The sequence below is a fragment of the Bubalus kerabau genome, chromosome 14 (genome assembly GCF_029407905.1).
Source record: "Bubalus kerabau isolate K-KA32 ecotype Philippines breed swamp buffalo chromosome 14, PCC_UOA_SB_1v2, whole genome shotgun sequence".
NCBI classification, from domain to species: domain Eukaryota; kingdom Metazoa; phylum Chordata; class Mammalia; order Artiodactyla; family Bovidae; genus Bubalus; species Bubalus kerabau.
The window spans coordinates 2,699,641-2,726,530 of NC_073637.1; the positions used below are offsets into that span (position 1 = coordinate 2,699,641).

At 58.4% G+C, this 26,890-nt stretch overlaps 3 protein-coding genes across 17 annotated transcripts in view; 1 reads left to right on the forward strand and 2 right to left on the reverse strand.

The window, feature by feature from the left end:
• ADCK5 (aarF domain containing kinase 5) overlaps positions 1 to 12,087 on the reverse strand; it is a 13,602-nt gene extending 1,515 nt beyond the window's left edge. For 4 of the 10 annotated variants that reach the window (XR_008701975.1, XM_055545505.1, XM_055545509.1 and 1 more), the window contains exons 1-8: positions 11,993 to 12,087; positions 5,352 to 5,455; positions 4,770 to 4,919; positions 986 to 1,061; positions 677 to 877; positions 456 to 596; positions 270 to 383; positions 67 to 198 (exon numbers count right to left, since the gene is read on the reverse strand). Coding sequence is in view for 9 of the 10 variants with exons in the window: in XM_055545505.1 (XP_055401480.1) it covers positions 67 to 198; positions 270 to 383; positions 456 to 596; positions 677 to 877; positions 986 to 1,061; positions 4,770 to 4,919; positions 5,352 to 5,455; positions 11,993 to 12,004 (930 nt within the window). In the remaining variant the exon portion in view is untranslated. The other 6 variants (XM_055545510.1, XM_055545508.1, XM_055545512.1 and 3 more) reach the window with 6 other exon arrangements.
• A 7,684-nt stretch (positions 12,088 to 19,771) lies between these two features.
• On the reverse strand, positions 19,772 to 22,414 carry SLC52A2 (solute carrier family 52 member 2). Of its 4 annotated transcripts, XM_055546804.1 has the most exons (6): positions 22,249 to 22,414; positions 21,949 to 22,061; positions 21,537 to 21,729; positions 20,560 to 21,433; positions 20,342 to 20,465; positions 19,772 to 20,239 (listed from the first exon to the last, which is right to left on the reverse strand). In XM_055546804.1, exons 3-6 carry the CDS (start codon positions 21,664 to 21,666, stop codon positions 20,027 to 20,029), a joined length of 1,341 nt encoding a protein of 446 aa, XP_055402779.1. In that variant the 5' UTR covers positions 21,667 to 21,729; positions 21,949 to 22,061; positions 22,249 to 22,414; the 3' UTR covers positions 19,772 to 20,026. The 4 variants fall into 4 exon arrangements, with proteins under 4 accessions (XP_055402779.1, XP_055402780.1, XP_055402778.1 ...); XM_055546805.1 differs by lacking the exon at positions 21,949 to 22,061 and having other exon boundaries at positions 22,062 to 22,414; XM_055546803.1 differs by having other exon boundaries at positions 22,019 to 22,414.
• Positions 22,415 to 22,535: 121 nt separating this feature from the next.
• Positions 22,536 to 25,870, forward strand: FBXL6 (F-box and leucine rich repeat protein 6). 3 transcript variants are annotated; one of them, XM_055545515.1, is made up of 9 exons: positions 22,536 to 22,952; positions 23,215 to 23,373; positions 23,537 to 23,600; positions 23,891 to 24,022; positions 24,097 to 24,204; positions 24,291 to 24,404; positions 24,474 to 24,705; positions 24,793 to 25,039; positions 25,625 to 25,870. In XM_055545515.1, the coding sequence occupies exons 1-9, from the start codon at positions 22,555 to 22,557 to the stop codon at positions 25,773 to 25,775; spliced, it is 1,605 nt and encodes a 534-aa protein (XP_055401490.1). In that variant the 5' UTR covers positions 22,536 to 22,554; the 3' UTR covers positions 25,776 to 25,870. The 3 variants fall into 3 exon arrangements, with proteins under 3 accessions (XP_055401490.1, XP_055401491.1, XP_055401492.1); XM_055545516.1 differs by having other exon boundaries at positions 24,510 to 24,705; XM_055545517.1 differs by having other exon boundaries at positions 24,291 to 24,323.
• The last annotated feature ends 1,020 nt before the right edge of the window (positions 25,871 to 26,890 follow it).

Consider the following 26,890-nt stretch of genomic DNA (forward strand, 5'->3'; position numbering starts at 1 on the left):
GGCCCAGCCCACCTTACTGGACATGCCCCAGTGCACGTGGGCACCACCCGGGGGGGCCCAGCCCACCTTACTGGATGTGCCCCAGTGCACGCGGGGCACCACAACGTGGCGGAAGTGTTGCAGCTCCCGTGCACAGCGCTCAGCGTTGCGGCCCTCGTTCTCAAAGTCCAGCTCCTGGGCCAGGGTCCCCTTGAGGTCCTGGGGACCATACGGGCAGTTGGGGATCCAGCCTGGGAGCCGGTCCACCCCAGACCCCTGCCCCGCGGTACCTGGAGGACCCAGCTGAAGCCGAAGCTGGGGTGCATGAGCTCCACAAGGTGCAGCAGGAGCTCCAGGGTGTGGATGTCGCCGTCAAAGCGGTCCCGCAGATCGATGTACTGCACCTGCACAGGAGGCTTCAGGGAGGGCCGGCGGCCGGCACTGCACCCCCCACATGCCCTGGGGACCCCTCGTACCTTCACGGCCACCACGGTGCCATCGTGCAGCCTGGCACGGTGCACCTGGGCCAGGCTTGCTGCAGCAATGGGCTCGTAGTCAAACTCCTGGAAGAGCTCATGGGGCGGGGCCTGGAAGTCTTCGAGGAACAGCTCGTCCACCTGGAAGAACAGCCCTTGAGCAGCATGGGGGACGCCGTGGGGCCACACTCCCCGCCTCGCGCCCCGGGGGGTGGGCTCACCTCCCGGAAGCCCCGCGTGAGGGCCCTGTCCTCCAGCACCCGCAGTGTCCTGATGTACTCGGGGGGCAGCAGGTGGTTGAAGGAGCAGAGCCCCTGGCCCAGCTTCACGTACAGACCCCCGTTGCTGATGGCCCCCGCCACCAGGGCGTCAGCCGCCCGCTGATGACACGCAGACATCACTTCCAAGTACCTCGGGCTGTTCTGACCACAGGCAGAGAGCACAGGGATGGGGGCAGGCAGGACCCTACGCCCCCCAGGCATGCCCACCCCACAGGCACAGGACGGGCCGGCCAGGACGCAGGTACAAACCTCCTCCACCCCACGCAGGATGACATTCGTGCACCACCAGTAGTCCAGTGAGATCTGCAGGCCGACCCGCAGAGACCTGCGGGCAGAGGACGCCCTCAGCCCCAGCTGGCCCGTGCAGCAGGCACCCCACCAGGGCCTTGGACAGCTGTGAGCACCTAGGGGACGCCACGGGGCTCTCGGGACTGCGCGGCCAGCAGGTCCGTCTCAGCTCCTGGGCTGGACACTGGGCAGCACGCACGCACCCCACCATCCCTGCATGCAGGTGAGGGGTGCCCAGGACAGCAGGGGGCGCGGTCCCTAACGAGCAGACGTGTTCCTTCATTCTTTGATAGCACTTGTTAATGGGAAAGCCCACCCTTGAGCAAAGCCGCTCCGTCTGTAGACACCGTCGTGTCCATGCACAGCGGACCGTGCACAGCGGCCCAGCCTCCTCTGCACTCGGCTGTGCTCTGTGGACTGGAGCCCTGGGTCGAACCCCGGAGCTGCGGGCGCACCCCGAGCAGTCCCACAGGCCCCGGCCTTCTGGTGCAGGCTGGGGTCATCGCTCCCTTCTGCAACCCAGACTGTGGACATGGAAGCCCCAGATCTGGAAAGGGGAGGATCCAAAACCAGGCTCCAGACCCTCACTGAGCACCACAAACCAGGTCCACCCAGCCACTCCAGCAAGAAGGGCTGTCTGAGCACGGCAGGGTGAGCAAGGACACAGGTTTCTCTGAGCTCCCGGGACCCGAGGGATCTGCCCTCCTTCCTGAGTACTCTGTCCAAAAGCCAACGCAAGGTCTGCACAGGAGCTGATGGTGAGGTGCGGCCAGTGGGGTGAGGTCTACACTCATGGGGGTGACCTAATAAGTCACTAATTTAGGGATAAGGGCAGCCGGGTGTCTCCCAGGTAGAGAAAAGGTTACAGACACAGAAAGAGCGGAAACCTGGAGGACGGCACGTTTACCACTGACAACGGCAAACAGCTGACTGCACACGCAGCCTGGAGCGGCACACACACTGGCGCCGCGCCAGGGTCCCTGCCCACCCTGAGGGTGGATGGCCGCAAGGCGGAGCCTGGAGTGACTGTGGTGCCGCGGGAGTAAAATGCTCGAGGATGGATCACGTTAGAAGGATTCAGAAATGTCAGAAATAAAATGTTGTATGTTTGAAATGATTTACAATAAAATTGTAGAGATTAAAATAGAGGGTCACAAGTCAGGTGCAGAAGCTCCTACAAACCAAGCCTGAAGAGTTGCAGCAACAAGCCGGCAGTGACGCCACGTGTCCGGTAGAGGCTGATGCGACCAGGGGTTGGGGGAAACACAGGGGAGGACAGGGTTCCCTGATGGCAGAACAGCCCTTGGGGGTGGATGGGACGGCTGAGCCAGGAGGACGAGCTCATCGGACAAGCACCGGAAGGGAAGGCGCTAAACCAGCAGCAACGGGACAGGGCAGGGCACCGGCGTCAAAGTACGAGGGAAGCCGAAGGCCAAACGTGGGACAAACCACGAGCACACATCAGAAGTACACATGTCGGGGCTCGGCAAAGCTTTTCTTGGAAAGGTTAGACAGTGAACACTGGGCCACAGGGGCAGCCTCAGAAGGGGCGGGGATGTCCTCCACGGAGCTCGCACTACGGAGCAGGCGGCACCTCAGCCCTTGTATATGGCGCAGGGCCAGGGTGCTGACCTGATGGTGTCATAAGGCCTATCGGCCCGCAGACATGTCAAAGTCATCATACGATGCAGAATTAATGTAAGCCTGCTCCTGTAAACCTAGAGGTTTCCTGAGCGAGGCAGCTGATGGCGGCCAGAAAGGACAACCGCGGCATTAGAGTTGGGGGTCTTCGCTCAGTCAGGCCTACGGAGCGCAGCCCCAGCAGAGATTCTGGACACCACAGTCAGAGGCCAGAGGCAGGGGTGTGGGAGCTCTGAGGCAGGGCCGCCCAGACCCCTCCCGGGCACCCCGTTCTCGTGCTGAGTCTAACTTCACCTTCTTGTAGTAAAAACACCAAAATCAACATGGTATTTTCTGAGCCATCCTAGGAAACTATCAAAACTGAGGGAGGGTGGGGACCGCCCCATGTGTAGCCCGTGGTCTGAGGGGAGGGAACCTTGGGGACGCTGGCACTCTCAGCTGCTGTCAGACGCCCGGGGCAAGGGGGGTCTGGGGACCGTGCCCTGAGCCTGAGTTTAGCCATGAGAGCTGAGGAGACTCTGAGAGCTGTTCCAGGCTGAAGGAGGCTAGACACGGGCCCAGACGGATCCTCATGTGGAAATGGCTGTTACTGGAGGGCCTGGTGACACAGGACGGGGTCTGAGGGTTAGAGGGTCACAATGTGTCTGTCAGCTCCCTGATCGTGGCTGTGGAGGAGAACGTCCTTGTTTAGGAAATTCTCAAGGTTTCAGGAATAATGGAGCATGTTGACAACATACTTGTCAATGTTTCAAAAAGAAAAAAGTTGTATTATTAGTCCAACTTCTTTGGACATTTAAAATTGTGTCCAAAAAAAAACAAAAACAAAACCCCACAGGGTTTGTAAAGTTAAAATTAAGTAAGAGGTGGGGTCAGAAACCACCCTTAAGCACCCCGGCCCCGTGAGCGGGCCTGGCGCGTGCACTGCGTCCCAGCCCCCCGCCACAGCAGGACGAGCCCGCCACCCTCGGGCGAGCCAGGCCCGACTTCCTGGGCTCCTGCCAGCACACTGCAGGCTCCCGGGTCTCCAGGGGCCCCGTGGCTGCCCTACACCCACCAGGGCTCGGCCAGGCCCACCCGTTCTGGCAACTGTCAGGGCTGAGAGCTGAGGAGGCCGTGCAGCTGGTGGGGAAGGTAACCTCTCTAGCGCTCCTTCACTCAGTCCCAGCTCGGCTTCTGAAAACTGGCTGTGAAAGCCCCCTGAAGGAGGGAAGAGGAGCAGGTGGGCGCGCCGAGCCTGCAGCTAACACGGGGGACAGCAGCACATGCGAGCTGGAAGCGGAAACGGCCCGGACCTGCTGAGGCCGCGGGCTGTGGAGCCTGGGAAACCCTGCAGGACACAGAGGCCGCTGCCTGGAACCTGCCCAGGAGGGCAGCCAGGAGTTCAGGCAGACCCACAGGAGGGAGGAGGTGAGGCGCTTGTCTGTCCGCCCACCCGCAGCTGCCGCTGGGGTAAATCTCAACGAAGCGGCAGCCAAACGGCCCTGTCCTAGGCATCCTGATCCTCCACCAGGCCTGGACCCAGGCCGCCCAAGGGCTGGGGGCTCAGAGCTGGCGGAGCAGGACAGCCACCGTGGCCTCCGCACGCAAGGCCGCGCAGGAGCCACCTCGGGCCATCGCCTCCTGGCCCCTCGGCAGGGCGGGGTGGGCTGAGGTCTCCCACTACGGGAGGTGGCTCTCAGGCCTCTGTGGGCTGCAGGCTCGGACCTGGCTGGAGCAGGACGACTGCCCAGGCTTCTCAGAAGGAAGACCGCCCACACCGCCCCCAGAATCCTGCCTGGGAGATGCAGGAGCGTGAGGCAGCCTTCAGCTTAAGGAGCCCCAGGCTCCAGTGACCAGCAGGGAGTGGTGCTGGTCCAGGCGCCTGCTAGTGGAGGCAAGGAGGAAGCCCCTGCGACCCCGAGCTCTCCCTGGGAGAGCAGGGGTGGCCAGAAGGGAGACAAGGCAGCGGCCAGAGGTGGGTCTGTGGGGGCCACACCCTGTGCAGACAGCTCGGTCCTGTGGTGCTCAGTTGCCCCCGGGCAGAACAGAGCCCCGGGGAGGCAGCATCAGAGCGCCCAGCAGAAACCTGCAGCCCCAGCCCCCGACGCGGCCGCGCCCACCCTACCTGCTGAAGCGCCCAATGCCGTCCACCACCAGCCGCATCCGCCTCCTCTCCTGGGCTCCCGCCGTCAGGTATCGCACCCCAAGCAGCAGGGGCGCCCCCAGGGCCGCGGCCGACAGCGCCTTCCTCCACAGGGGCTGGGGCCTCAGGGGCCTGCACAGACATGGGCGCATGGCAGTCACCTGGGCGGCTCCGCCCTGGCTAAGGCCACAGGCGCGGCAGCGGCACTAGGACCTCGGCAGGCGGCACTGACTTCGGGCGCTTGACCTGCGGGTCCAGGTCACCCCACTGAGCCCCCCAGACGCCCGGACCCCACGTGGGCTCCATCCTGCCCACTGTCCACCAGGCCTTGGACCCTCCCGCCCCCACCCTCGCTGCCCCCTGGTCTCCAACAGGCGTGCCCCCCCAACCACTCTCAGCCCACAGCCTCCACCAGGTCCCAGACCAGGGCCCTAGCGGTGGGGGCCCGGCACAGCCCGTCGTGGGAAGGGTGCGCAGAGAAGGTCCAGCCTTACGCCCCCCAACAGAGGGCACCCTGTATGGTGAGGGGCATGTGCCAGAGGGTGCCTGTGGCGAGCTCCCCACCTTGCCGGCGAGGCTGCGAGGTTCCTCCTGAAGAAGGTGGCAGGGGACGGCCAGGGCTTGGGCCTGCCCTGCAGCAGGGCTGAGTGGAAGTGGCAGAGCTGTGCCTGCAAAGAGCAGAGGGCACAGGGCTAGCGGCAGGAATCCCCCGTCCCCCACGACCCATCACTGCGGAGCGTCAGTGCTTCCTGGGCCCGCGTCTGACTCGGGAGCAGCAACAGCTCCAGGTTCAGAGCGCGGGCAAGGGCAGCGTCACACGAGGGACGCAAGGCCGTGTCTGCACCAGGAGGACGCCCCCCACAGGCCCTGCCCCCAGCTCCCGGCAGAGTCCTGGCGCCCTCACCGCCTGTTTCCCCCCTGAGACCAGCAGCTTCCCAGGGAAGGGTCAAGTTCAGAAAGGAGGCAGGGCCTTGGGGACTGGCGCTGGGCAAGTAGACAGACACAAGAACTTGTGTCTCTGAGCCCCCTGGTGAGACCTGGGGTGGGGGGCTGGGGGGCACAGCCAGGGGCAGGCAGAGAAGTTAAGGCCCCACGAGCTGCCCTGGCTGAGGGGCACGGAAGAAACCACGGCATGCCACGGTCAGCCTTAGTCTCCCGATCTTACTGGAGTAAGACCCGAAGGGCTCTCAGCCTCAGGTTCCCCAACTGTAAACAGTCTCAGTTTTGGGGACGAAAAAAGATTTCGCAAACTAAATCATAGCCCACAGCACAGATGTTAACGTTATTATTATGAAATCTGAGCCAAAGAAGGAACTGACTTTCCAATCACTTTCTGGCCGAAGCACACAGCCCTGGAGACGATTTCAAGGATACAAAACAACACAGAAGTCAAAGGAAAAGGCCATGACCCACTGTCCTCAGAGGAGACCAGGGCTGACAGAGAGCGCTGCTCCCCAAGGCCCCCGCAGTGAGTGCAGATCCTCGAGGAAAACCCCGCAGGGGCCACAGAGGCAGCCTCGGGCAGACAGGCAGCGAGGGCCAGCCGCCACAGACGATGCCCACCCTTTCCTATCCCCCACCCCCAGCCCACTGACAACATGAGCCCGTCTCCTCCCCAGCAGAGCCCTCTGCGCGTGTCAGGTGGAGACACGCTGGCTGCAGGCCCCCCCAGGCCCTCTCACCACCACCATCCTGCAGCAGGAGGCGCGTGCCCCCGTGTGCTGCGCTGGCCCAGCCGCGAGGCCTGGTCCTAGGACACTGGAGCCTCAGCCAGGTGGGGTGTCCCAAGGGACTCCAGGGGATTCATGCAGGGAGGCCGCAGGAGCAGGCAGGGCCAGATGCCCAGCAAGACCGGCTGCAGCCCGAGGCAGAGCTGGGCCTCTGGGGCGATCAGGGAGACGGCATGAGGAGCCAGCACGAGGGCCGAGGCCAGTGCTTGAGTCAAGAGGCGGCCATTCCCCTCATACCAGCCGCCTGTACCTCTGGCCAGGGAGCAGTCTGATGCGGCTCGGTCTTCTCAGAGAGACCACAAACCCATGGAAAAAGAAATGACGGCAGCCGGCAGCCCTGGGGCTTCTGGTTCATTATCTGTGACCCAAAGGATTCTTGAGCGTGGGGTACTCTTTACACAGCAGTCTGGCCTCTCTGAAACCTGTTCAGATCCACGCATTGACAACTACTGGTACCCGGTACAAGCACTTATCAATTCTCTCTCCTTCTTGTACATATTGCCTAGTTTTCATTCGAAGTTTAAAAAAGAGTCACAAGAAAAAACCTGGGAGGACTTGCACCAAATGCAAAGCATGAACCCTGACTGAACCTCTGAAAGAAAACACCTATGAAACACTTGTGGGACCACAGTCAGCAGAGAGCCACAGTCAGGATTTTGAGGTGAGACGGTTCTGATGGTCACATCAGAGGATACCCCCCCTTTAGGGTGCACGATGAAGTGTCGAGATTATGCGTCAAGAAGTCTGTGACTTACTTTCAAAATACGTATGGTTTCAAATGGACACAGATCAGCTGGAGCCAGATGCTAACACTGGGTAGACCTGGGCGGAAGCACCTGGGTAAGTAACTCTCGGGGACCCTACGCTTGACCGTTTTCGCAGTCACAGGGGTAGCGCGTCTGCCGCACTCTCCGGGAGGCGGTGGGTCCAGGCAGACTTGGCACTGCCCGGAGACGCTGAGCAGTCATGACCCGGGGCAGAGGCGCTCCCAGCATTGAGGGGACCGCTCGCCACCAGCCACTGGCTGGGCTCCCCAGAGCCTCAGGCTGAGCCGAGGCCGCGGCTCAGGGCGGACCCTGGAGCCACACAGCTGGGGCTGGAATCTGGGCTAAAGCACTTGCCAGCCATGCCGTTTAGGTAAGTTCCTTCCCTCTGTGCCTCAGTTTCCCTGTCTGCGGGGTGGTGACCACCGCACTGCTGCAGTGCGGGTGAGTGAACTGACATCTGGAAAGCCCTTGCACAGTGCCCAGTCTGGGGACAGGTGAAGCACTGCCAAGGCCAGCCTGTGGTCAAGGAGTGGGCAGGCCCTTCCAGGCGCTCCTCACTGCGCCAAACTGCCCACTGGTCCCCAGTGCCCCCCTGGGCACCCTCCTCCCAGCGACCCTGCCCTCCCAGCTCCGCAGGCCACCCCACCTAACACAAACAAGCACTTATTTGCTGGGTTGAACTAAGCTGAGAAAACAGACTACAGATCTTCTTTGATTTACAATGCGGTTAGGGTTAAACCCATCGTAAGTTGAGAAATGTCAAAAGTCGAAAATGCATTTAATACACTGAACCTACCAAAGTTTAGCCTGGTCTTCCTGAAACCTGCTCAGAACACTCACAAGTGGGCAAAACCATCTAGCACAAAGCCTGTTTTACACTGAAGCGTGGACCAGTTCTGTAACTGACTGCACACGGCGCCGACGGTGAATACAGGACGCAGTCAGGGCACCCGAGTGAGCCCTGGAGATAGCAGGCTGACGGGGAGCTGCTGCAGCCGCTGCCCAACATCAAAGAGAGCATCCGCTTCCCGCCACTGGTCCAAAAAAAGGCCAAACTCAAAGCTGGAAGTACTTGCTACTGACTGTGCATCACTTCCGCACCATCATGAGTCAGGGATCAACAGGTAGAAAGTGTGGAGCAGATTACACACGCTGATAAAGAAATCCTCAGCTCTGGAGCGGATGGGCCGCTGCCAAGTCCCAGTGGGGACGCACACGAGACAGCGAAAGAAAACGGCCAAAGCTGACAGGTAACGATTACCCTGAGACATTACCATTCAGAGGGAGGGAAAGGACAGATCCACAAGTTATTCTAGCCAGAATGCCAACGACCTGCAGATCCAAGGCTGCCGGCACCAAGGCTGAGGTGAGGCCTGAAGGGGCTGCCACACCAAAGGGCAGGCACAGCGGCTCCAAGACCACGGCTGAGCCCAGGGCCACATCTCCTCCGCCAGGGACCCCACACACATGCTCTGGGTGTGTTTCAGGGGCGGCAAGAGACTGCGAGCGAGGAGGGTGCCCTGAGAAGGCACTGCCATCAAGGCCTCCACCTGGGCAAGGCCCAGAGTTCATCAGGGAGACGCGGCCGGGCACATGGCGAGGACACTGCCAGAGGAGAAGCAGGCGCAGCCCCAGTTGGTGCTCCTCCAGGGGAACGGCGCCCCAGGCCGACAGGGGCTGCAGAGCAGGGCAGAGTGCCTGCGGGCCAAGCCCTGCACTGCGCCGCAGGCCTGCCCAGCCGCCTCACTGACCGCACTCTGTGCCTGCTGGGCGGCTCCCTGCTGTGCCCTGCGAAGCTGGAAAGGTGGAAGATGGCAGAAATAAAGCACCTTGCTCAGGGCCTGGCACCTAACAGGTGCTCAATAAAAGGCAGGCATTTCTGAGGCGGGGCTTATTTCCTCACGTGGCCCACAGCACAGCAGAGATGCCAGAGGCTGGGAAATCGAACCACTTCCCCAGCCCGCACCCTTCCCATCCACAAACCAGCCACCTGGCGGAGCACGCTGTCCCTGGAGTCATTAGTAGGAGAGTCCAGTGAGAAAAAGGCAAATCATCTAACAAGTAAGTTCACGTATCATGTTCTTAATAAACACACAGTTCTTTTCACAGAAGGCCAAACCTGAATCACTGACTCTAAAGCTCAGGGCCCTGGCTGCTCCCACAGCCTCCTGACCACTGTCCACCACCGGCTGGGGCTCTGGAAGGGAAGCTGAAGACCAGCGTCCACAGCCTCCGGACACCTGGCCAATGCCAAGGGGGCACGGCCAGAAAAGTAACAGCCCCTGACCACAGCCCCCAGAGCAGCTTTCTGTCGTTTTCTGAGGAATCAGTACCACAGCAGGTGCTCTGGCCGCACTGCCTCATTCCCAGCCCTGACCCCTCACTCAATCGCCCGAGACGAACATCCCTCTGGCAGACCCTGCACAGCCGCGAGGAGCCTGGCCCAGGCCTGCTCTCCAGGCCGCTGTTCTGCCTGAAGCCCACCCCCATTCACCAGGGCTCTTTGTTCCCCCACCCCACCCCGCTGTCCTTATCACAGGAGCGCAGGTTAGCCTGTAGGCTTTCGCCCCACCAGGCTGGGCAGGGCCATCTCTTTCTTAATCATCTCAAAGGTACAGCAGAAATTCTTTATCACAAACACTTGCTGACCTTAGATAAATGCAGAACCCCACACGGCCCAGGCCACGTGCTGAGCAACAGGTGGAAGGCCGCGGTCAGGAGAGGCAGCAGCAGCTCCCGGGAGAATGAGGCCTCTGCTGATGACACCAGAGCCCCCACGGGGCCCTGGGGACTCCCCAAATATCCCCACCACCCAGGAGACACCCGAGGGTCACAGAGCTATAAATGCGGCAGAGCCAGCAGCCCGAACTCCCAGGAGCCAGTCCAGGGCAATATCCACGCATCACATGTAACCCGCACCACACCCAGAGCGGCAGCAAACAGGTAGAGAGAGGGCGCCTCCTCAGCAGCATGAACACACACGCAGCCTTCCTGGGGTGGTCCTCTCACTCCCGAAGCCTCCCGCTTTGGGACAAGATGACAGGGCCCTTTTCTCAGCCCAGGTGCACCATGCTCACCTGGAACTCAGCTAACAATCTATCCAGCCGTGTCACCCAGACAGACACTACAGAGCTCACAAACTCCGTGTGCACATCAACACAGAGCCACGAGCACCTGCACTCATGTTTTAGGTACAAGCTGAGCTGTTGGATTTCCTAACACCCTGTAGATTAGACACAGCAGATTTGAAAAGTCACTGCAGATAAGCTGGACCCCAGGAGAAAGAAGCAACTGCTGAATCTCACGAGACCTGAAACTACAAAGAGGTGACAAGAATCTGGGCGCTGTAAGGGCAGGTCAACAGCCCTGCGCACACAGCAGGAGAGTAAGCAAGCTCTGAGCCCGAACTGCTCTTAAGGTTAGGAAGAGAGGCTGGGCGTCTGGGCCCAGGAAAGGGAGTGGAGATGACCTTGAACACCGTGTCCTTTGCTTTTCTACGGTCTCTGACCCTCTCAGCACCAGTCAGGACTCAGAAGCCTACTGGGCCCTGCTCTATTTACTGGTCATGAGCATCTCCTGCTCAAGGGCCAGAGCCTGCCTGCCCACTCCCGAGGGCTGCCTAGAGGACTGAGTGACCTGAATGAGTGAAGCAGCTTTATAAACTATAAAAGACCAACTCACTGTCTCTGCCTGACTCTCAGACTAACGCTGCTTCATCATCTCACCCACAAAACACCCCTGTGTAATGGAGACGCTCTACAAGCCACAGAAGCCAATGGACATTCATTCGTATTGACACCTAAACCCACAAGGCTAGGCTTATTAGAAAACTACGAGGTCTACAGAAAATTCCATGTTGAAAATGGTGATGAGCCCCACTCAGTCTCCTCACCTCTAAACCAAGGGGCTAGGTTTTCGGAGAGGGAGTGGCTAAGACCTGGGTCAACTACTATGACACCCTGTTTGAAAGGTGCTAATTCAAACGGCGGAGATGCAATAAAACGGGAGATCCCACGGGGCGGGGGGTGGGGGGGGGCAGACTGGAAAGGCAGGTGCCATGTTAGGCAGGCAGCCCAGGGCCAGGCAGAAACCTAGGAAGGCCTGAGAGGAGGGGTGACCCCGAGACAGAGCCGGGCCGCAGCAGCTGTCAGCCCACCTGCCGCCCCCGCAAGTCCTGTCTCCCCAGAGGCGGGGGGGCAGCAGTCAGCCCGGGATGACCTGGGCTGGGCTGGTGACAAGGAGAAAAGGGTGCCCAAGGGATCAGGTGAAGAAAGGGCGGGGGGTCCGCTCTGCGATTCGTTCGGGCAGAGCCTGCAGCGGCGAGGGGTCTGAGGCAGACGCGGGGCAGGCGGAGGCGATGGGCGCCAGGCAGTCGCCTCGGGAAAGGGCGTCTCCCTGGGGAGGAACGTCCGTAAGGGACGAGGGTCGTCCCTCGCGGGGAAGGAGGCTTTGAAGAGTCGCCTCTGAGACAAGACTCCCGCACCAAGAAGCAGCCTCGGAGAAGCGGAGCTGCGGCGTGCGGCGGGGAAGGCCCGATGTCTCCCCCACAGGGCCTGGGGGCTGAAGCGGGGACCCGAGGACAGGCTGCCTGACGGCTGTGACGGGCTCCAGCCAGCAGGGAGGATCCCTGGGGGGCGAGTCTTGGGCCCTGCAGGTCCCGGCCGGGCGACCCGGGCCGCGGCAGGGGCGCGAGCGCTCGGGGTCTCACAGGTCTCCACATTTTCGGTCCGCCGCTCAGCTCCCGCTCGCCACACGCCGCACACCCCCTGCCGGCCCAGCAGGCACTGCGGGAGGGGCACAGTGCGCATGCGCGCGCCGTCCGACGGGCGGGAGGGACTGGAGGCCACGCCCCGAGTAGTCCCGCCACCGCGGTGGAGCAGCGCCCCCTGGCGGCTCCCGGCCCACTAGCTTTAGGGCCAGTACCGGCGCTCGGTCAAGGCACGCGGTGAGACACCGCTCAGTTCAGTTCCGTCGCTCAGTCCTGTCCGTCTTTGCGACCACATGGACTGCAGCACGCCAGGCTTCCCTGTCTCTCTCCAACTCCCGGAGCTTGCTCAAACTCACGTCCATCGAGTTGGTGATGCCATCAACCATCTCCTCCTCTGTCGTCCCCAGACCCTGCTGCTGCTGGGGTTTTTTCCCACCCCCAGTGGAAGCTGAGGCTTGGGGAGGTCAGGTCACCTGTTCCCCCAGGAGTTCACAGCAAGGGCGGAAGCCGGGAGGGAGAAGAGACCCCACTAGGGGGTCAGCGCCGACAGCTGGAGTTGAACCCAGGGCGGGGAAGGGGCAGCCGTTTCAGCCCAGCACTTCCAAGCGATGGATTAGGGTGACTAACTGCTCAAGCCTCGCTTTTCTTGCTGCAAAATGAGGTCCTGGCTCACAAGTTAAGGATGCTAAGATACCACGCAGGCCACCTTAAATTTACTTTACTAGAAGTTATTATAAAAACTCTCAGATTGGACTTTCAAAGGCCTCCATTATTTGTTATCCCAGGTGAGAAACATAATGTATATTTTATGAGCGAATTTCTGTTTGTGAGCCTGCTAGAAAGAGGCCTTCCTGACTGCCTATAAGGCATGGAGTGCGAAACCCTGGTAGTGTTCTGTAGGCATTCACTCCAGGAGGTCGACCCATGTTCCCTAGAAGTGACTCACTCCCGTTAATGAGCCACCCTCTTGGTGTGGCCATTTACAAGGCCTCTTGCACACAGTAAATTTCTCCAATTCTGTCTTGGTAAAAAGAAAGATAGACTCTAACTGAACTTGTGCATATATATCTATGCTGCTGTGAAGAGTAAGACTCAGTAAAAGTCTCAGTGTGAGAATCAGGGATGCAAGTTGGTGAGAAGCAAGTGTTATTTATCGATTGATTCCATTTTTTGGCTGATTCGGGTCTTCATTGCAGCTGGAGGGTTTCCATTGCCCTGTGGCATGTGGGATCTTAGTTCCCCAGCCAGGGATTGAACCTGCGCCCCTTGCTTGGAAGCACAGTGTTAACCACTGGACCATCAGGGAAGGCTCTGCTAGTATAACTTTGTAGTAAGTTTTGTAATTGGGAAGTGTGAGAGATTCCTGCAACTTTATTCTTTTTTTTAGTGCTTTTAAAATGTTATTGCGTCTATGTATATTATATGAAATATATGACTACGTATTTTTACATTATCTTGTAAATCCTGACCAAGGGATCAAGCCCCAGTCTCCTACATTGCAGGCATATTCTTTACTATCTGAGCCACCAGGGAAGCCCATATGTATATACATACATACATACATATATATATATATGCTTTTGAAATAAAATGTTTTTTTCTTCCAGTTTTATTGAGATGTAACTGATGCTGCACTGTGTAAGTTTAAGGTGTGCAGCATGACTAGACTCACATACATCATGAAATGGTCACTACAATACATTCACTGAACATCATCTTGTATAAACACAAAATAAAAGATAAACAATTTTTTTCCTTATGTTGAGATCTCTTAGGATTTACTCTGACAAACTTTCATATATAACATTCAGCAGTTAATTAATCATGCTGTATATTACATCCCTAATATTAATACTTACCTTTTTTTGGCTGTGCCACTCGGCATGCATGCATGTTAAGTCACTTCACTTGTGTCCAACTCTTTGTGACCCTATAGACTGTAGCCCACCAAGTTCCTCTGTTGATGGGATTCTCCAGGCAAGAATGCTGGAGTGGGTTGCCATGCCTTTCTCCAGGGGATCCTCCTGACCCAGGGATCAAACCCATGTCTCTTAGATCTCCTGCATTGGCAGGAGGGTTCTTAACCAGTAGCACCACCTGGGAAGCCTGCCGCTGGGCATGCAAGATCTTAATTCAGGATCGAACCCATACCCCCCTGCAGTGAAGCAAGGTGCCCTGACCACTGGACGGCCAGGGAAGTCCCCCTAGTACTTGTCTTATAACTGGAAATTTGCACCTTTTACCTTTATTCAATTCTGCCTCCCCCACCCCTTGCTTCTGGTAACCACAAATCAGATCTCCTTTTCTATGAATTTATTCTCAATGCATAATTGACCTACATCACCAGTAGTTCCAGGTGAACAATGTAGTGATTCAATATTTCTGTACATTATAAAATGATCCCCAGGGTAAGTCTAGTTACCATCTGTCACTGCACAAAGTTACTACTACATTATTGACTATATTCCCCCCTGTACATTTCATACCTGATGACTCACTTATTTTGTAACTGGAAGCTTGTACCTCTTATTAATCTCCCTCACCTATCTCACTCATCTCACATACCTCTCCCCTCTGGCAACTACCTGTTTGTTCTCTGCATCTATGAGTCTGCTTCTGTTTTCATATGTTTGTTCACTTGTTATGCTTTTTATTCCACTTATAAGTGAAATCATACAGTATTTGTCTTTCACTGTCTTACTCCACTCAGCAAAATACCCTCTAAGTCCATCCATGTTGTCAAAATGGCAAGATTCCATTCTGTTCTATGGCTAATTGTGCTCAGTTGCTCAGCTGTGCCCGACTCCTGTGCCCCCATGGATTGTAGCCCACCAAGCTCCTCTATCCATGGGATTTTCCATGCAAAAATACTGGAATGGGGAAAAAAAAAAAAGAATACTGGAGTGGGTTGGCATTTCCTACTCCAGAGGATCTTCCCAACCCAGGGATCAAACCTGCATCTCTTGTGTCTCCTCCATCAGTAGGCGGGTTCTTTACCACTCTGCTACCAGGGAAGCCCAAGGACAGGGTTCTGTGGCTAATACTCCATTGTGTGTACATATATATAATATATGTGGCACATCTTCTTTATCCACTTATCTGTCAATGGGCAATTAGATTGTTTCTGTATCTTGGCTATTGTAAATAATGCTGCAATTAACATAGGGGCTCATGTATGTTTTCTAACGAGTGTTCTTGTTTTCTTGAGATAAATACTCAGAAGTGAAATTGATAGATCATATGGTAACTCTATTTTTAACTTTTTGAGGAAACTCCATACTGTTGTCCATAGCGGCTGCACCAGTTTACATAACCACCAACAGCATACAAGGGTTCACTTTTCTACACACCCTCTCCAACACTTATTTGTTGTCTTGTTGATAATGACCATTCTGATGAGTGTGAGGTTAGAGCTCATTGTGGCTTTGATTTTTCTTGTGACTGATGATGTTGAGCATCTTTTCATGTGCCTGCTCTCCATATGTATGTCTTCTTTTGTCTATTTTGGTCTTCTGCCCATTTTTTAACTGCTTTGTTTTACTGAGGTTGCATCATGTGAGTTCTTTGAATGTTTTGGATATTAATCTCTTGTTGGATATAACCATTGCAAATATCTTTGTCCATTCAGTAGGCTGCTTTTTCATTTTGTTGATAGTTTTCTTTACTGTACAAATGCTTTTTAGGTTGATGTAGTCCCATTTGTTTATTTTTACTTTTGTTTCTCTTGCTTGAGGAGACATATTCAAAAAAATTGCCAAGGCCGATGACAATGTTTTCTTCTAAGAGATTAATGGTTTCAGATCTTACATTAAGTCTTTAATCCATTTTTGGTTTATTTTGTATCTGGAATGGGAAAATACTCCAGTTTGAGTCTTAACATTTGCAGCGTCCAGTTTTCCCAACACCATGTATTGAAGAGGTTTGTCTTTTCTCCTTTGTATATTCTCCTGCATTGGCTGGCAGATTCTTTACCACTATTACCACCTAGGAAGCCCCCCGACCCCCCCCCACCTCCTTTGAATATTCTTGTCTCTTTTTCTTGTAGATTAATTGATCGTGTGTGCAGGTTTATTTCTGGGCTCTCTATTCTGTTTCACTGACCTATATGCCTGTCTTGATTACTGTAGTTTTGTAGCCACCTATATTCTTTTAAAGATTGTTTTGGGGAATTCCCTGGCGGTCCAGTGGTTAAAACTCAGCACTTTTACTGCCAAAGATCCAGGCTCAATCTCTGGTCAGGGAACTAAGACCCAGCAAGCCATGTGGCATGGCACACACACAGAAAGGATTGTTTTGGCTATTCCGTGTCTCCTACATTTTGTTTTGTTATGAATATTAGGATTAGGGTTTTGTTTTTGTTTTGTTTTGTTTTTTTTTTTCAAAAAAAGCCACATGGGATTTTGATAGGGATTACTTGAATCTGTAGATCAGTATTGCCAAGTTAACAACAGAAGTCTTCTGATCTATGAATATTTACTCATGTCTTTCATTGTTGTCAACATTTTGTAGTTTTCCATGTACAAGTTTAGCATTTCCTTTGTTAAATTCATTTCGAGGTACTTTATTTTTTTTGATGCTACTGTAAAAAAATGTTCCTTAATTTCACTTTCAGATCTTCAGCTGAACATATATAAAGATACAACTGATTTCTGTATATTGAGGATGTATTCTGCAAATTTTGGTTGTATTTGTTTTTGGTCCTAACAAGTTCTTTGTGGACTCCTTATGATTTTCTATACATAGCACCATGTCATCTGAGGATAGTTTTACTTTTTTTCCCACCTGGATGCCCTTTTTCCTGTGTAACCACCATTGCCAGGACCCGCAGTGCAACGTTGAATAGAGACAGAGAGCAGACACCTTCGTCTGGGGATCTGTCTGTTTCTCCTCTGGTTGCCTGAGCACCCTGGCCACTGCATCTCTTCATATCCCTCTGACCTAAGTCCATGTGGGGTGGGGTGGGCACTTGTGGGGGGACATGGGTAGCAGGACGCCTGTGAGGGGTCAGGTAGGGGCCCTTTTGCAATCTGCTTTCTAACGAGCTCAGTTCTCCTGCCACACTTGCAAAGGAGAGGAAACATGAAAACAGAAACCTCCTCCAGGGCTTTGTCTGGATAGTCCAGCTGAAGAAGGTCCTGCCTCCTTCCCTGCCCGGCCTGGCTCGAGGTGTTCTGAGAGGGTCCAACCTCCAGGAAACTCTCCTTTCCAGGGTGGAAGTGGTCAGCGAAGCATCCTGCTCAGGAGCTGGGGGGGAGCCTAGGAAAGCCTAGGGCTCTTGACATGGGGAATACAATGGGAGAGTCTGCAGGATGGTGACTGATCCTCCCCCAGGCACGGAAAGGTCAGCCAGTGCTCAGCACGCGAACTTCTGGATGGTCCCAGATGCTTCAGAGACGAGAGAGGACCTCACAACTCTTGCAGCTGTGACAGATAGAAGACAACTCAACTAAAATAAGCACAAAATTGTGGGCTGACATAACTTTTAAGTCCAAGGGGTTTAGCTTCACGTACAGCTGGATCCAGGCAACTGCAGGATGATGTCAGGGTCTGGCTCCCTCCACCCCTTGCTCTGTTCCCTCTGTGGTGTCTTCACAGTCTGGTGTGCACTGAGTAGTTTGGGTAGTTTTTACAACTCTTGGAACAACTGACACGCCCAGTACCAATCTACTGGGTCCTCATTTGCTCCACAGGGCCACCTCTCCTCCCCCATTTCAATTGGTGTGGGCACCACGGCTGGATCAGCTGGGTTACCCACCCAGCCACAGGGTGTGGGCCAGAGGGGTCTGTGATTAATAACCCACTAGAACTACAGTTGCCTCCGAGACCCCTGGAAAGTGCAGTGGACAGAATGTCTGGGGTCTCCTTCAAAGTCTGAGATACCCTTTGGGCAGGGCTGGGAGGCCGAGTGACTGGCCACATGCCATCCAGCTGGAGGCACCGTGCCTGGGTGCAGTCCTGGGGGACACTCTGCTCTGAGGGGCTGGCTTGGTGGGCTGCCCCGCTTCTGGCCCTCATCCCTGGGCGGCTGAGAGCGGGAAGGGTGTGCCGAGTGAGCGAGTGGCTCTCCAGGATTTGGCCCTGTGGCCTTCCTCCCCTTGTCATCTGGGCCCCCACTTGTTTGCTTCGGGGACGCTGGCCGGAATGTCCTGGAGACTTCAAAGGGCGGCTGCTTCCTCAAACCTCCTCCAGTTCCCCTGCCCCCTCCTCTTCGGGAGACCATGCACGTTCTACGCAGCCTGGCACATCTGGCAGACACAGAGGCAGGCAGAGGCTCCCTGGACTCCCAACGTGGGGCGGGGGGTGGGGAGGGGGCAGGAAGGAACTGGGAGCCATTCCAGGGTGGGCAAGGGAGGGACAAGGGCAGTGTCAGGGGGTGCGGGGAAGGATACACCACCCATTTCATGCCCTCGGCCTCTGCTCGCTGCAACCAAAAGCAGTGTCCCTAACTCACAGCTGCCTGTCACCTTGCTTCCTAAATGCAAGAGGCAAGTCAAGCTGCTGCTGCCCCTCCCCAGTCCCGTCAGGTCAAGTGGCTTGATGGTTAGCACCACTAGGGCCTGTCTTCGGGGCTGGGCTGTCTGAGCTCCGTGGGAGTGTGGCCCAGCTGAATGCTTGTTAGAGGGTCAAGGCCTAGAAATCCTTCCCTCCCACCGGGAAGTTCCTCCTGCTCAGCTGGTCCGGCCAAGGCCGGGGCCTTGAAAAGGCCTTGAGAAGCCCACGTGCTTCCCGAGTCAAGGACAACCAGCCTCTGAAGTTAAGGGCATCCGGAGGGGGCTGGGTGGCAAGGCAGGCACCACTGCCTCGAGTCCACACTCTGGGCCTCAGGGCCCCCTGTGGAAGCGGGTGCCTGGTCTGTGAGAACAGGGTCTCCATACCAGGCCGGTCCCATTGGACCACAGATCAGGGCCCCGCTGGGAGCCTGTCCTCCACAGGCCTCTCTCTGCTCCCCACCTGCCCTGGAGGCACAGAGAAGACAGAGGAAGCCCAGGCCCAGCCCCACAGCAGCCTCCATCCAAATCCCCTCCCAGCCCCTCCCAGCTCAGGGCTCTGTAGGCTGCGCCAGTCCTGAGTGGGGGAGCCCACAAGTCCAGGACAGCCTGGCTCCCTACAGACACCAACAAGCAGAGGCCCGAACCGCCATCCTGGGGCCTCGGGGGCAGAGTGTGGGTTGTGCAAACCCAAGGCCATCTGCCAGCAACCCAGAGAGAAGGCAGCCGCTGTCACGTCCACCTAACAATGGCTTGGGGCTTGGCAGCTTTGATCACAGGAGCTAAAAATGGGACAGGTGGCTTGGGGGAGGGGGTGACATCCTTGGGCAGAAGGATCCCGAGACTGGCTAGACCTTCACACCCCAGTCTTCTAAGTCCCGCTCACAGAGCCCTTTCCACGCAGGGACCTGGCAACAAGCCCCTGGTGTAAATCCCCCCCAGCATCCTCCATAAAGCAGCAGGGAAATGCTGCCACACCTGGGCCACAGACCCGGCGACCAGCAGGCAGCCCATGCGGTCGGGCCCTCGTGCCTGGCTGGCCTGGCCCACCACAAAGCCTCTGGCTGCTGTAACCTGTGTGGGTCCTTGGCCCAGACCCCAGGCCCCGGGAGCAGGCCTCCTCTGTCCCTCTGGGCACTTCTCTGTGTGCAGAGGACAAAGTTCCATGAACCCAGGATCTCCAGACACTGCCCCAGGGAGCGGCAGCCCCTCCTGAATAGGTCAGACCACGGCTCCAGATCAGAGGAGGTCTATCTGCACAACAAAAGTTGTTCCTGGGATCGACTCCAACTCATGGAATAAAAATGCTTTATTGTACAAATCCCACACAGATCCTGGGCCAAGCCCATGTCCCCAGCTGGGCCCTGGCTCTGAGCCTGCTGTGTCCCCCAGCTGCCTGCAGTGCCAGGTTCGCCCGTGGAGTGTGCAACTGTCCGTGAGCAGGCCGCATGTGAGGTGGGCCTCCCCAGGCAGTGGACAGGCAGTCTCGGTGGCAGCCGCACCCTGAAGACAGGTGGGGGGAGCAGAGTCCCCCCCAACACTAGGCTTAGGGGCCACAGGGGTCCACGCAGTCCTTCCCGCTGTGGAACACTTGGTAGATGCTGGTGGGAGGGAACATGGCCACGGCGCCGAGCAGGGAGCCCACCTGGATGGCCACACCAGCGGCCAGCAATGCCGGCTGGCCCCCACCATGCAGGAGCGAGCTGGCAGCCACCTTCACGTACGAGAACACGCCCAGACACAGAATCCACGACACCACCTGGAAGGGTAAACACAGTAGCAGGCTGAGCGGAAATGCCCTGCTCTAAGGCAAACCCCTCCTGACGGCCACCCTTTTTGTTGCCCTGTCCCAATTACTCACCACAAGGACCACCCCTGCGGAGGTGCCCACAAGGGGTGGGCAGGGACTCAGGACTGCCAGTGCCATCAGGTAGGCCCCAAAGAACATGCCCAGCAGAGAAAGACCGCCCAGCCCTGCCAGGGACCTGCCAAGGGAGAGTCAAAACTCAGAGCTGGCTGTGCCTGGCCCAGGTCCTCACCCCTAAATCCCATCCCGAGGGGCCTGGGCTCCCTGTGTACCTGCACAGAACACCCATGGCTAGAAAGCAGGCGAGTGGGTTGGCAGCACTGCCCAGCACCACAGCCAAGTGGTAGGCGAGGCGCCCGTAAGGCAAGCAGGAATAGCTCTGCACAGCAGGCAGCACGCCGTTGGTCAGAGCGTTGGTGACGGCCAACAGGCCCAGCAGGAAGGCACCGTGGGTGGAGAGCAGCCTGGGGCCCACAGGTTCTGGACTGGGGGTGGCGTCTGCCGCCGGGCTGGGGGGTTCCTGCAGGGGCGAGGCCTCTTCCTCTTCCTCCTCCTCCACTCCTAGGGTTCCCACCCGCAGGCCTGGCCCTGGGCCGCCCGTGGGTACAGACGGCGGCAATGGCAACAGCAGCAGGAGACCCTGAAAGGCGGCAGCTGAAATGACCAATAGGGTGGACAAGATCCCAAAGAAGGTGCTGGCAGGAAAACGCTCTGGGAAGTAGAGGGGGGGCCCAGGGGTGCCATTGGCGGGCGTTGGTGGGCACTCGAGGCGGCCCACACCCTGCGCTAGAGCCAGCACACAGGGTAGCAGAGCGCTGAGGCCTTGCCCCAGAAAGAAGGACCGCAAGAAGGGAGGCGGCAGGCGGCTCAGGAAAGGCAGGAAAGTGACGTTAGAGGCACAGCAGGCCAGCGCCAGCACGAAGGCCAGTGCCAGGAAGGCCACGGAGTGCTCCTGCCCCGCCACTGTGGTCACCTGCGGCCACAAGGGGGCCAGCAGGGCCGTGCCCACCACGCTCAGTGCCTGCACCACCTGGATGGGGACCCGCTCGCCCTTGCCCGGGGCCAGCCGTTTCCACACGGTCACCACCAGGAGACCCAGGTTCCCCAGAGCCACAAGCACACAGAGGTAGGAGGGGAGACTCCAACCTGCAAGGAAAGAAAGGAGGCAGCTGTGTCAGGGGCAGGACGCCCAGGGAAGGAGAGGAGCTGCAGCTTCGGCACCCCCCAACCCGCCCCCACCCCTACTCACCCTCGGGTAGGTTCTTCACCACCACAGGGAGCTCCACCCAGATACCATTGACTGCAGCCCATGAGCCCATGCCAAAGAGGGCTACCAGCAGGTGGGTCAACACCAGACGGCCCAGCGGGGGTGCTGCCATTCAGGCCAAGGCTGGCGCCTCCAGGACAGGGCAAAGGTCACAGCCAGCTCTTCTTTTCCCCACCTAGGTCCAAAGAAGATGCTTCGGCTCTGGGAACTGAAAACCTGGTCTGGCTTGAAGGGAACACACTCGCATGCAGGATCACGACAGAAAAACACAAAACCGGAGTAAGGAGAGGACCAGGCAGCCAAGACCAGGGATACTGAGTGGGGTGCCAGGGGTGGAGTATGGGAGGTAGGAGGGGCCAAGCAAACCCGGGACACAACACCAGGACACACATACCCCCGCGGGCAGGCAGAGTAGCGGGAAGCGCCGAAGCCCAGGGCAGAATGAGTAAAACAGGGAGGATGACCTTCGGGTCTGAGTGGCCGAGACCGCCGCCACCACACTCGCACCTATGGACACGGAACAAGGACTCCGGGACAGAGCACCGCACACCGCTGCGGCTTCTACGAGCCGCGGGACAGTCGGAGCCGAGTTGGGGCTAGGGGTGTGACCGCGGCGGGCACCGCCCCGCCCTACGTCGGGGAGCCGCGGAGTGCCGACCGGTGCGCCCAGGTCCCGCGCCTCCCGGTCCTGAACCTGCGCGCTGCCAGGCCCGGCGGCCGTCCGTCCAGCCACACTCTGAGGGCGCCGCCTCCGCCCAGGGCCACGACAGTAGAACTAAGACGCAGTTGAGCCGGAGCGAGAGCCTCAACGCACCCTCCCAGACTCGGCAAGCGAGCTCTCCCGACCGGCCCCAGCGCCGGAAGCCCCGCCCCGGAAGTTAGATGCTGAGCCCGAGCGAGGGGCTGGCCCGAGGTCCAGGCCCCGCCCCGATCACGCCCTTCCGCCTCGGGCCCCGCCCCTTCCGTCCTCGGCGCGGAATCTGGAGCGCGGTGGGCGGTTATGGCTTCAGGGACTGCAGGGCGGGCCCGCAGGGCCCGGCGCAGAGTCCGGGTCGTGCACCCGGCCGCGGCGCGGACCCGCTCGGCGGAAGACTGGTGGTGGGATCGACTTGCTCCGAGCGGCTCAGGATACCACCTGCTGCAGTCAGACAGCATGCTGCTGGTGCTGCCAGGCCCGGGGCCCGCCCGCCCCCGCGCGCAGAGGCGCGCCGCCCGCCGAGCTCAGCGGCTGCGGTCCCCGGGGTCCCGTGCGGCCGAGGCCAAACCCAGGACCGCGCCCGCGCCCACGCCGCTGCAGGAGCCCGACCCGGGCTGGGGCGACCGCGTTCCCCTGGAAATCCTGCTGCAAATTTTCGGGTTGCTGGTGGCGGCTGATGGGCCTATACCGTTTCTCGGCAGGTACCCTAGGCCCTTTGCGCGCAGCGCCGTAGCTCAGGCCGACTGAATAGGCACGCAGCGGGGGCCCGAGCGCCCACACACGTGTCCACGGCAGCAGTCTCTCAGGGTCTACTTGGAACACCCGGGGCCACACTTTGAACTGACCGCGCCGCTGTGAGAGTTGGGAGGGGCAGGTCCCTCATAGGAAACCCCACAGCGGCAGCCAATGAGGGCGAGTGTCGGCCACAGAAGGCCCGGCCCCTCACCTGATCCTTTCTCCCAGGGCTGCGCGCGTGTGCCGCCGCTGGAACGAGGCCGCCTCCCAGCCTGCGCTCTGGCACACCCTGACCCTGTCTCCCCCGCTGGCTGGCCGCCCCGCCAAGAGTGGGGCCAAGGCTGAGAAAAAGCTCCTTTCTTCCCTGGAGTGGCTTATGCCCAATCGGTGAGGAATTCCATCTTTTTCTTACTCCCTCACGTCACTTGTGTGTTGTGTGAAAGCCCCAGGCCCCTTCCTGCATTCCTGCACCAAGGGGATGGGCGGGGAGAACGCTGGCAGAAGGGAAGCAAGGAAACGGCCTGCAGCTCTGCCTCTGCTGTCGGCCCAGGTTCTCACAGCTCCAGAGGCTGACTCTCATCCACTGGAAGTCCCAGCTACACCCTGTGTTGAAGGTGAGAGCGCGAGGCTGCCCTACACGCCAGCCATGACACTCTGAGGTTGCCCAGTACTTCCAGGAAGTGAGTCAGGTACCGTGGGGGCCCAATGATGCCCCATGAGGATGCCTGCTTGGTTTTCTTTTCCTGGCATCTCCTCCAGGAGGGAGGAGTGAGAAGTGGGAGCACCCAGGTAGGCCTGGAATGGCCAGAAAGGAGCTCATTGCTGAGACAGTGAGGTGGCGTTGGCACCAGCCATTGGTTTCTTTCCCTTCTCCAACCCCCAGCTGGCCCTCTGTCTTCCACAGCTGGTTAGCGAGTCCTGTCCTCGGCTCAGCTTCCTCAAGCTTTCTGACTGTCATGGTGTGACCCCTGACGCTCTGATCATGCTAGCCAAAGCCTGTCCTCAGCTCCACAGCCTGGACATACAGCACTCAATGGTGAGCCCTATGTCCCCAGGGGCCCCAAGGAAGCCTGGGCTGAGGTGGCAGGTACCCCTGTGCTGGGTCCCTAGGTGGAGTCCACGGCTGTGGTAAGCTTCTTGGAGGAAGCTGGACCCCGAATGCAGAAGCTGTGGCTGACCTACAACTCCCAGACAACAGCCATCTTGGGTGCACTGCTGGTAGGTTGGTGACAGCCAGGAGCAGAGCTGGGTGCCAAGCCAGGGACTGCCATACGCCCGACCTCGTGTTCTCCCCACCTCTACAGGGCAGCTGCTGCCCACAGCTCCAGGTCCTGGAGGTGAGCACTGGCCTCAACCACAACATCACTCCCCTCCAGCTGCCTGTAGAGGCCCTGCAGAAAGGCTGCCCCCAGCTGCAGGTACCTGACGCCCCACCTCTTGCACCTGTCACCCCCCCTCCCCATCTGCAGCCTGGGCCTCGCTCCTAGGTGCTGCGGCTGTTGAACCTGATGTGGCTGCCCAAGCCTTCCGGGCGAGCGATGACTCCTGGCCCAGGTTTCCCCAGCCTTGAGGAGCTCTGCCTTGCTAGCTCCACCTGTAACTTTGTGAGCAACGAGGTCCTGGGCCGCCTGCTCCATGGCTCCCCTCACCTGCGCCTGCTGGATCTGCGCGGCTGTGCTCGGATCACGCCTGCTGGCCTGCACGATCTGCCGTGTCAGGGTCAGTGCTTCCTGGGTGGCAGGTGGGCAGGCGAGATGCAGGGATCCTTCCCCACCCAAAGCTCATGCCAACTCCTCTCACCTTCAGAGCTGGAGCAGCTTCACCTGGGCCTGTACGGCATGTCAGACCGGCTGACTCTAGCCAAGGAAGGCAGCCCTCTGCTCACCCAGAAGTGGTGTCACAGTCTGCGGGAGCTGGACTTGAGTGGCCAGGGCTTCAGTGAGAAGGATCTGGAGCAGGCCTTAGCTGCCTTCTCAGGCAGCCCTGGGGGCTCCCACCTGGCCCTGTGCTCCCTCAACCTCAGGGGCACTCGGGTCACACCGGGCACAGTCAGGTTAGCAACCCCCTAGTTCCGTGGAGCCAGTATAGCTTAGCCCCATCCTGCGTGGCTTGCCAGTTCCAGGGGTCAGAAAAGGGAGCCCATGGAGAAGGAAATGGCAACCCACTCCAGTACTCTTGCCTGGAAAATCCCATGGATGGAGGAGCCTGGTGGGCTGCAGTCCATGGGGTCGCAAAGAGTCAGCACTTAGTCTTGTTCAAGGACCAAGATCACTGTAACTACAGAATGGTGACGTTCCTAAGTGAAAGGGAGGAGTTGGAAAGGGAGCAGGGGGCTTGTGAAGGGCATTCCCAACCAGTTAAGGCTCTTCAGGTGAAAGGAACAAAATCTTCCTTAAACTAGCTGAAGCAATAAAGATAACATTGGCTGACAAAAGTGGAAAGAGGAAAAAAAACAGGGAGCCCATACTGGCCAAGTCCCTGCTTGGGGTTGGCCTCAGGGACACCCAGGGTACTGAAGGTGGACCTTGATAGGCGTAAGGGGCATAGCCAGCTGTGGTGCAAGGGCAGCGAGGGCTCCCTAGACTGGCTCAGCCCTGCTCTGGTGCTTAACCTGCTGTGGCCTGCCCTGCCCCCACAGCTCTGTGATAAGCAGCTGCCCAGGTCTGCGGTACCTCAACCTGGAGTCCTGCCGCTGCCTTCCCCGGGGCCTGAAGCGGGCCTACAGGGGCCCAGAGGAAGTCCAATGGTGCCTGGAGCAGCTGCTCACCACCCTGCCCTCCCCCAGCTAGCCAGCTCCAGGCCTCTCTGCCAGCCAGCCCTGCTCTGCCTCTTTTCCCAGTTTTGGATATTTGAGTGTTTTGTTATAATAAAACCCTTTTTGGAACTCTTGTGTGGTCTTTGGGATCAGAGTGAGGGGACAAGGGTTGTCCCTGAGGGAGGCTGTGCCTTGCCAGCTCACTCCTGGACTGAGTGCCTGTGCTTGTGTGCCCCATCCTAGGGCACTAAGGTGAGCTGCCTCTGATAGTATGTGAGGCTAACTAGGACAGAGCTGGCAATGGAGAGTGACCACGCCCAGTCATGGGCTCCTTGTGGGCACCTGCCTGCCGATTTCTCTCCAACTTAGGCCTGGGGTGTCTCTCTGTTAAGGCTGACGGACCCGAGTCAGGGACTAAAAGGCCGGGATGCGGGGCGGGGACTGGGGTGGGGGCGGGGCCGAAGCGAGGGGCCAGGCCAGAGCTGTGGCCGGATTTGGCGCTGGAATCGCAGGCTGGACCCGTCTGCAGGCGGCCCCGGGCCCTACATGGGGCGGGCTGTTCCGGGCCCGAGCCCTGAGGGAGCACAGGCTGGGTGGAAGTCCCCAGGGGTGCCTGAGAAGGCAGCTAAGGCCTGCTCCAGGTCCTTCTCATTGAAGCCCTGGCCACTCAAATCCAGCTCCCGCAGTCTGTGACACCACTTCTGGGTGAGCAGAGGGCTGCCTTCCTTGGCTAGAGTCAGTCGGTCTGACATGCCGTACAGGCCCAGGTGAAGCCGCTCCAGCTCTGGAGGTGAGAGGAGTGGGCATGAGCTTTGGGTGGGGAAGGATCCCTGCATCCCGCCTGCCCACCTGCTACCCAGGAAGCACTGACCCTGACATGGCACATCGTGCAGGCCGGCAGGAGTGATCCGAGCACGTCATGTGAGCCAGACTGTATAGGGGGCTTCCAGTGGGGCAGGGGCTAGCCGGGAAGTTCACTCCCACCACAACAGAATAGTCCCTTCTAGAACCCACTGCCCAGAGCTTCTAGAACCCGGCGCCGCGCAGCCTAGACCGCCACCTGGTGTCGATCCCCTGTCTTCGCCTCAGAGCTCCTGCTCCTTCCTGACCGCAGCCCTGGAAGCATTATTCTCCCAGGTATGAGCGTAG

Bases quoted from the DNA above. Each gene is read 5' to 3' on its own strand.
- SLC52A2 (XM_055546804.1), bottom strand. From the start codon at position 21,666: ATGGCAGCACCCCCGCTGGGCCGTCTGGTGTTGACCCACCTGCTGGTA. The intron at 20,466-20,559 runs GTACACAGGGAG...CTCCCTTGGCAG, and splicing joins GCCATGGGTGTTCTGTGCAG to GTCCCTGGCAGGGCTGGGCG. The intron at 20,240-20,341 runs GTGAGTAATTGG...TTACCCTTCCAG, and splicing joins CCGCAGGGGTGGTCCTTGTG to GTGGTGTCGTGGATTCTGTG.
- FBXL6 (XM_055545515.1), top strand. From the start codon at position 22,555: ATGGCTTCAGGGACTGCAGGGCGGGCCCGCAGGGCCCGGCGCAGAGTC. The intron at 24,706-24,792 runs GTCAGTGCTTCC...TCTCACCTTCAG, and splicing joins GCACGATCTGCCGTGTCAGG to AGCTGGAGCAGCTTCACCTG. The intron at 25,040-25,624 runs GTTAGCAACCCC...CTGCCCCCACAG, and splicing joins GTCACACCGGGCACAGTCAG to CTCTGTGATAAGCAGCTGCC.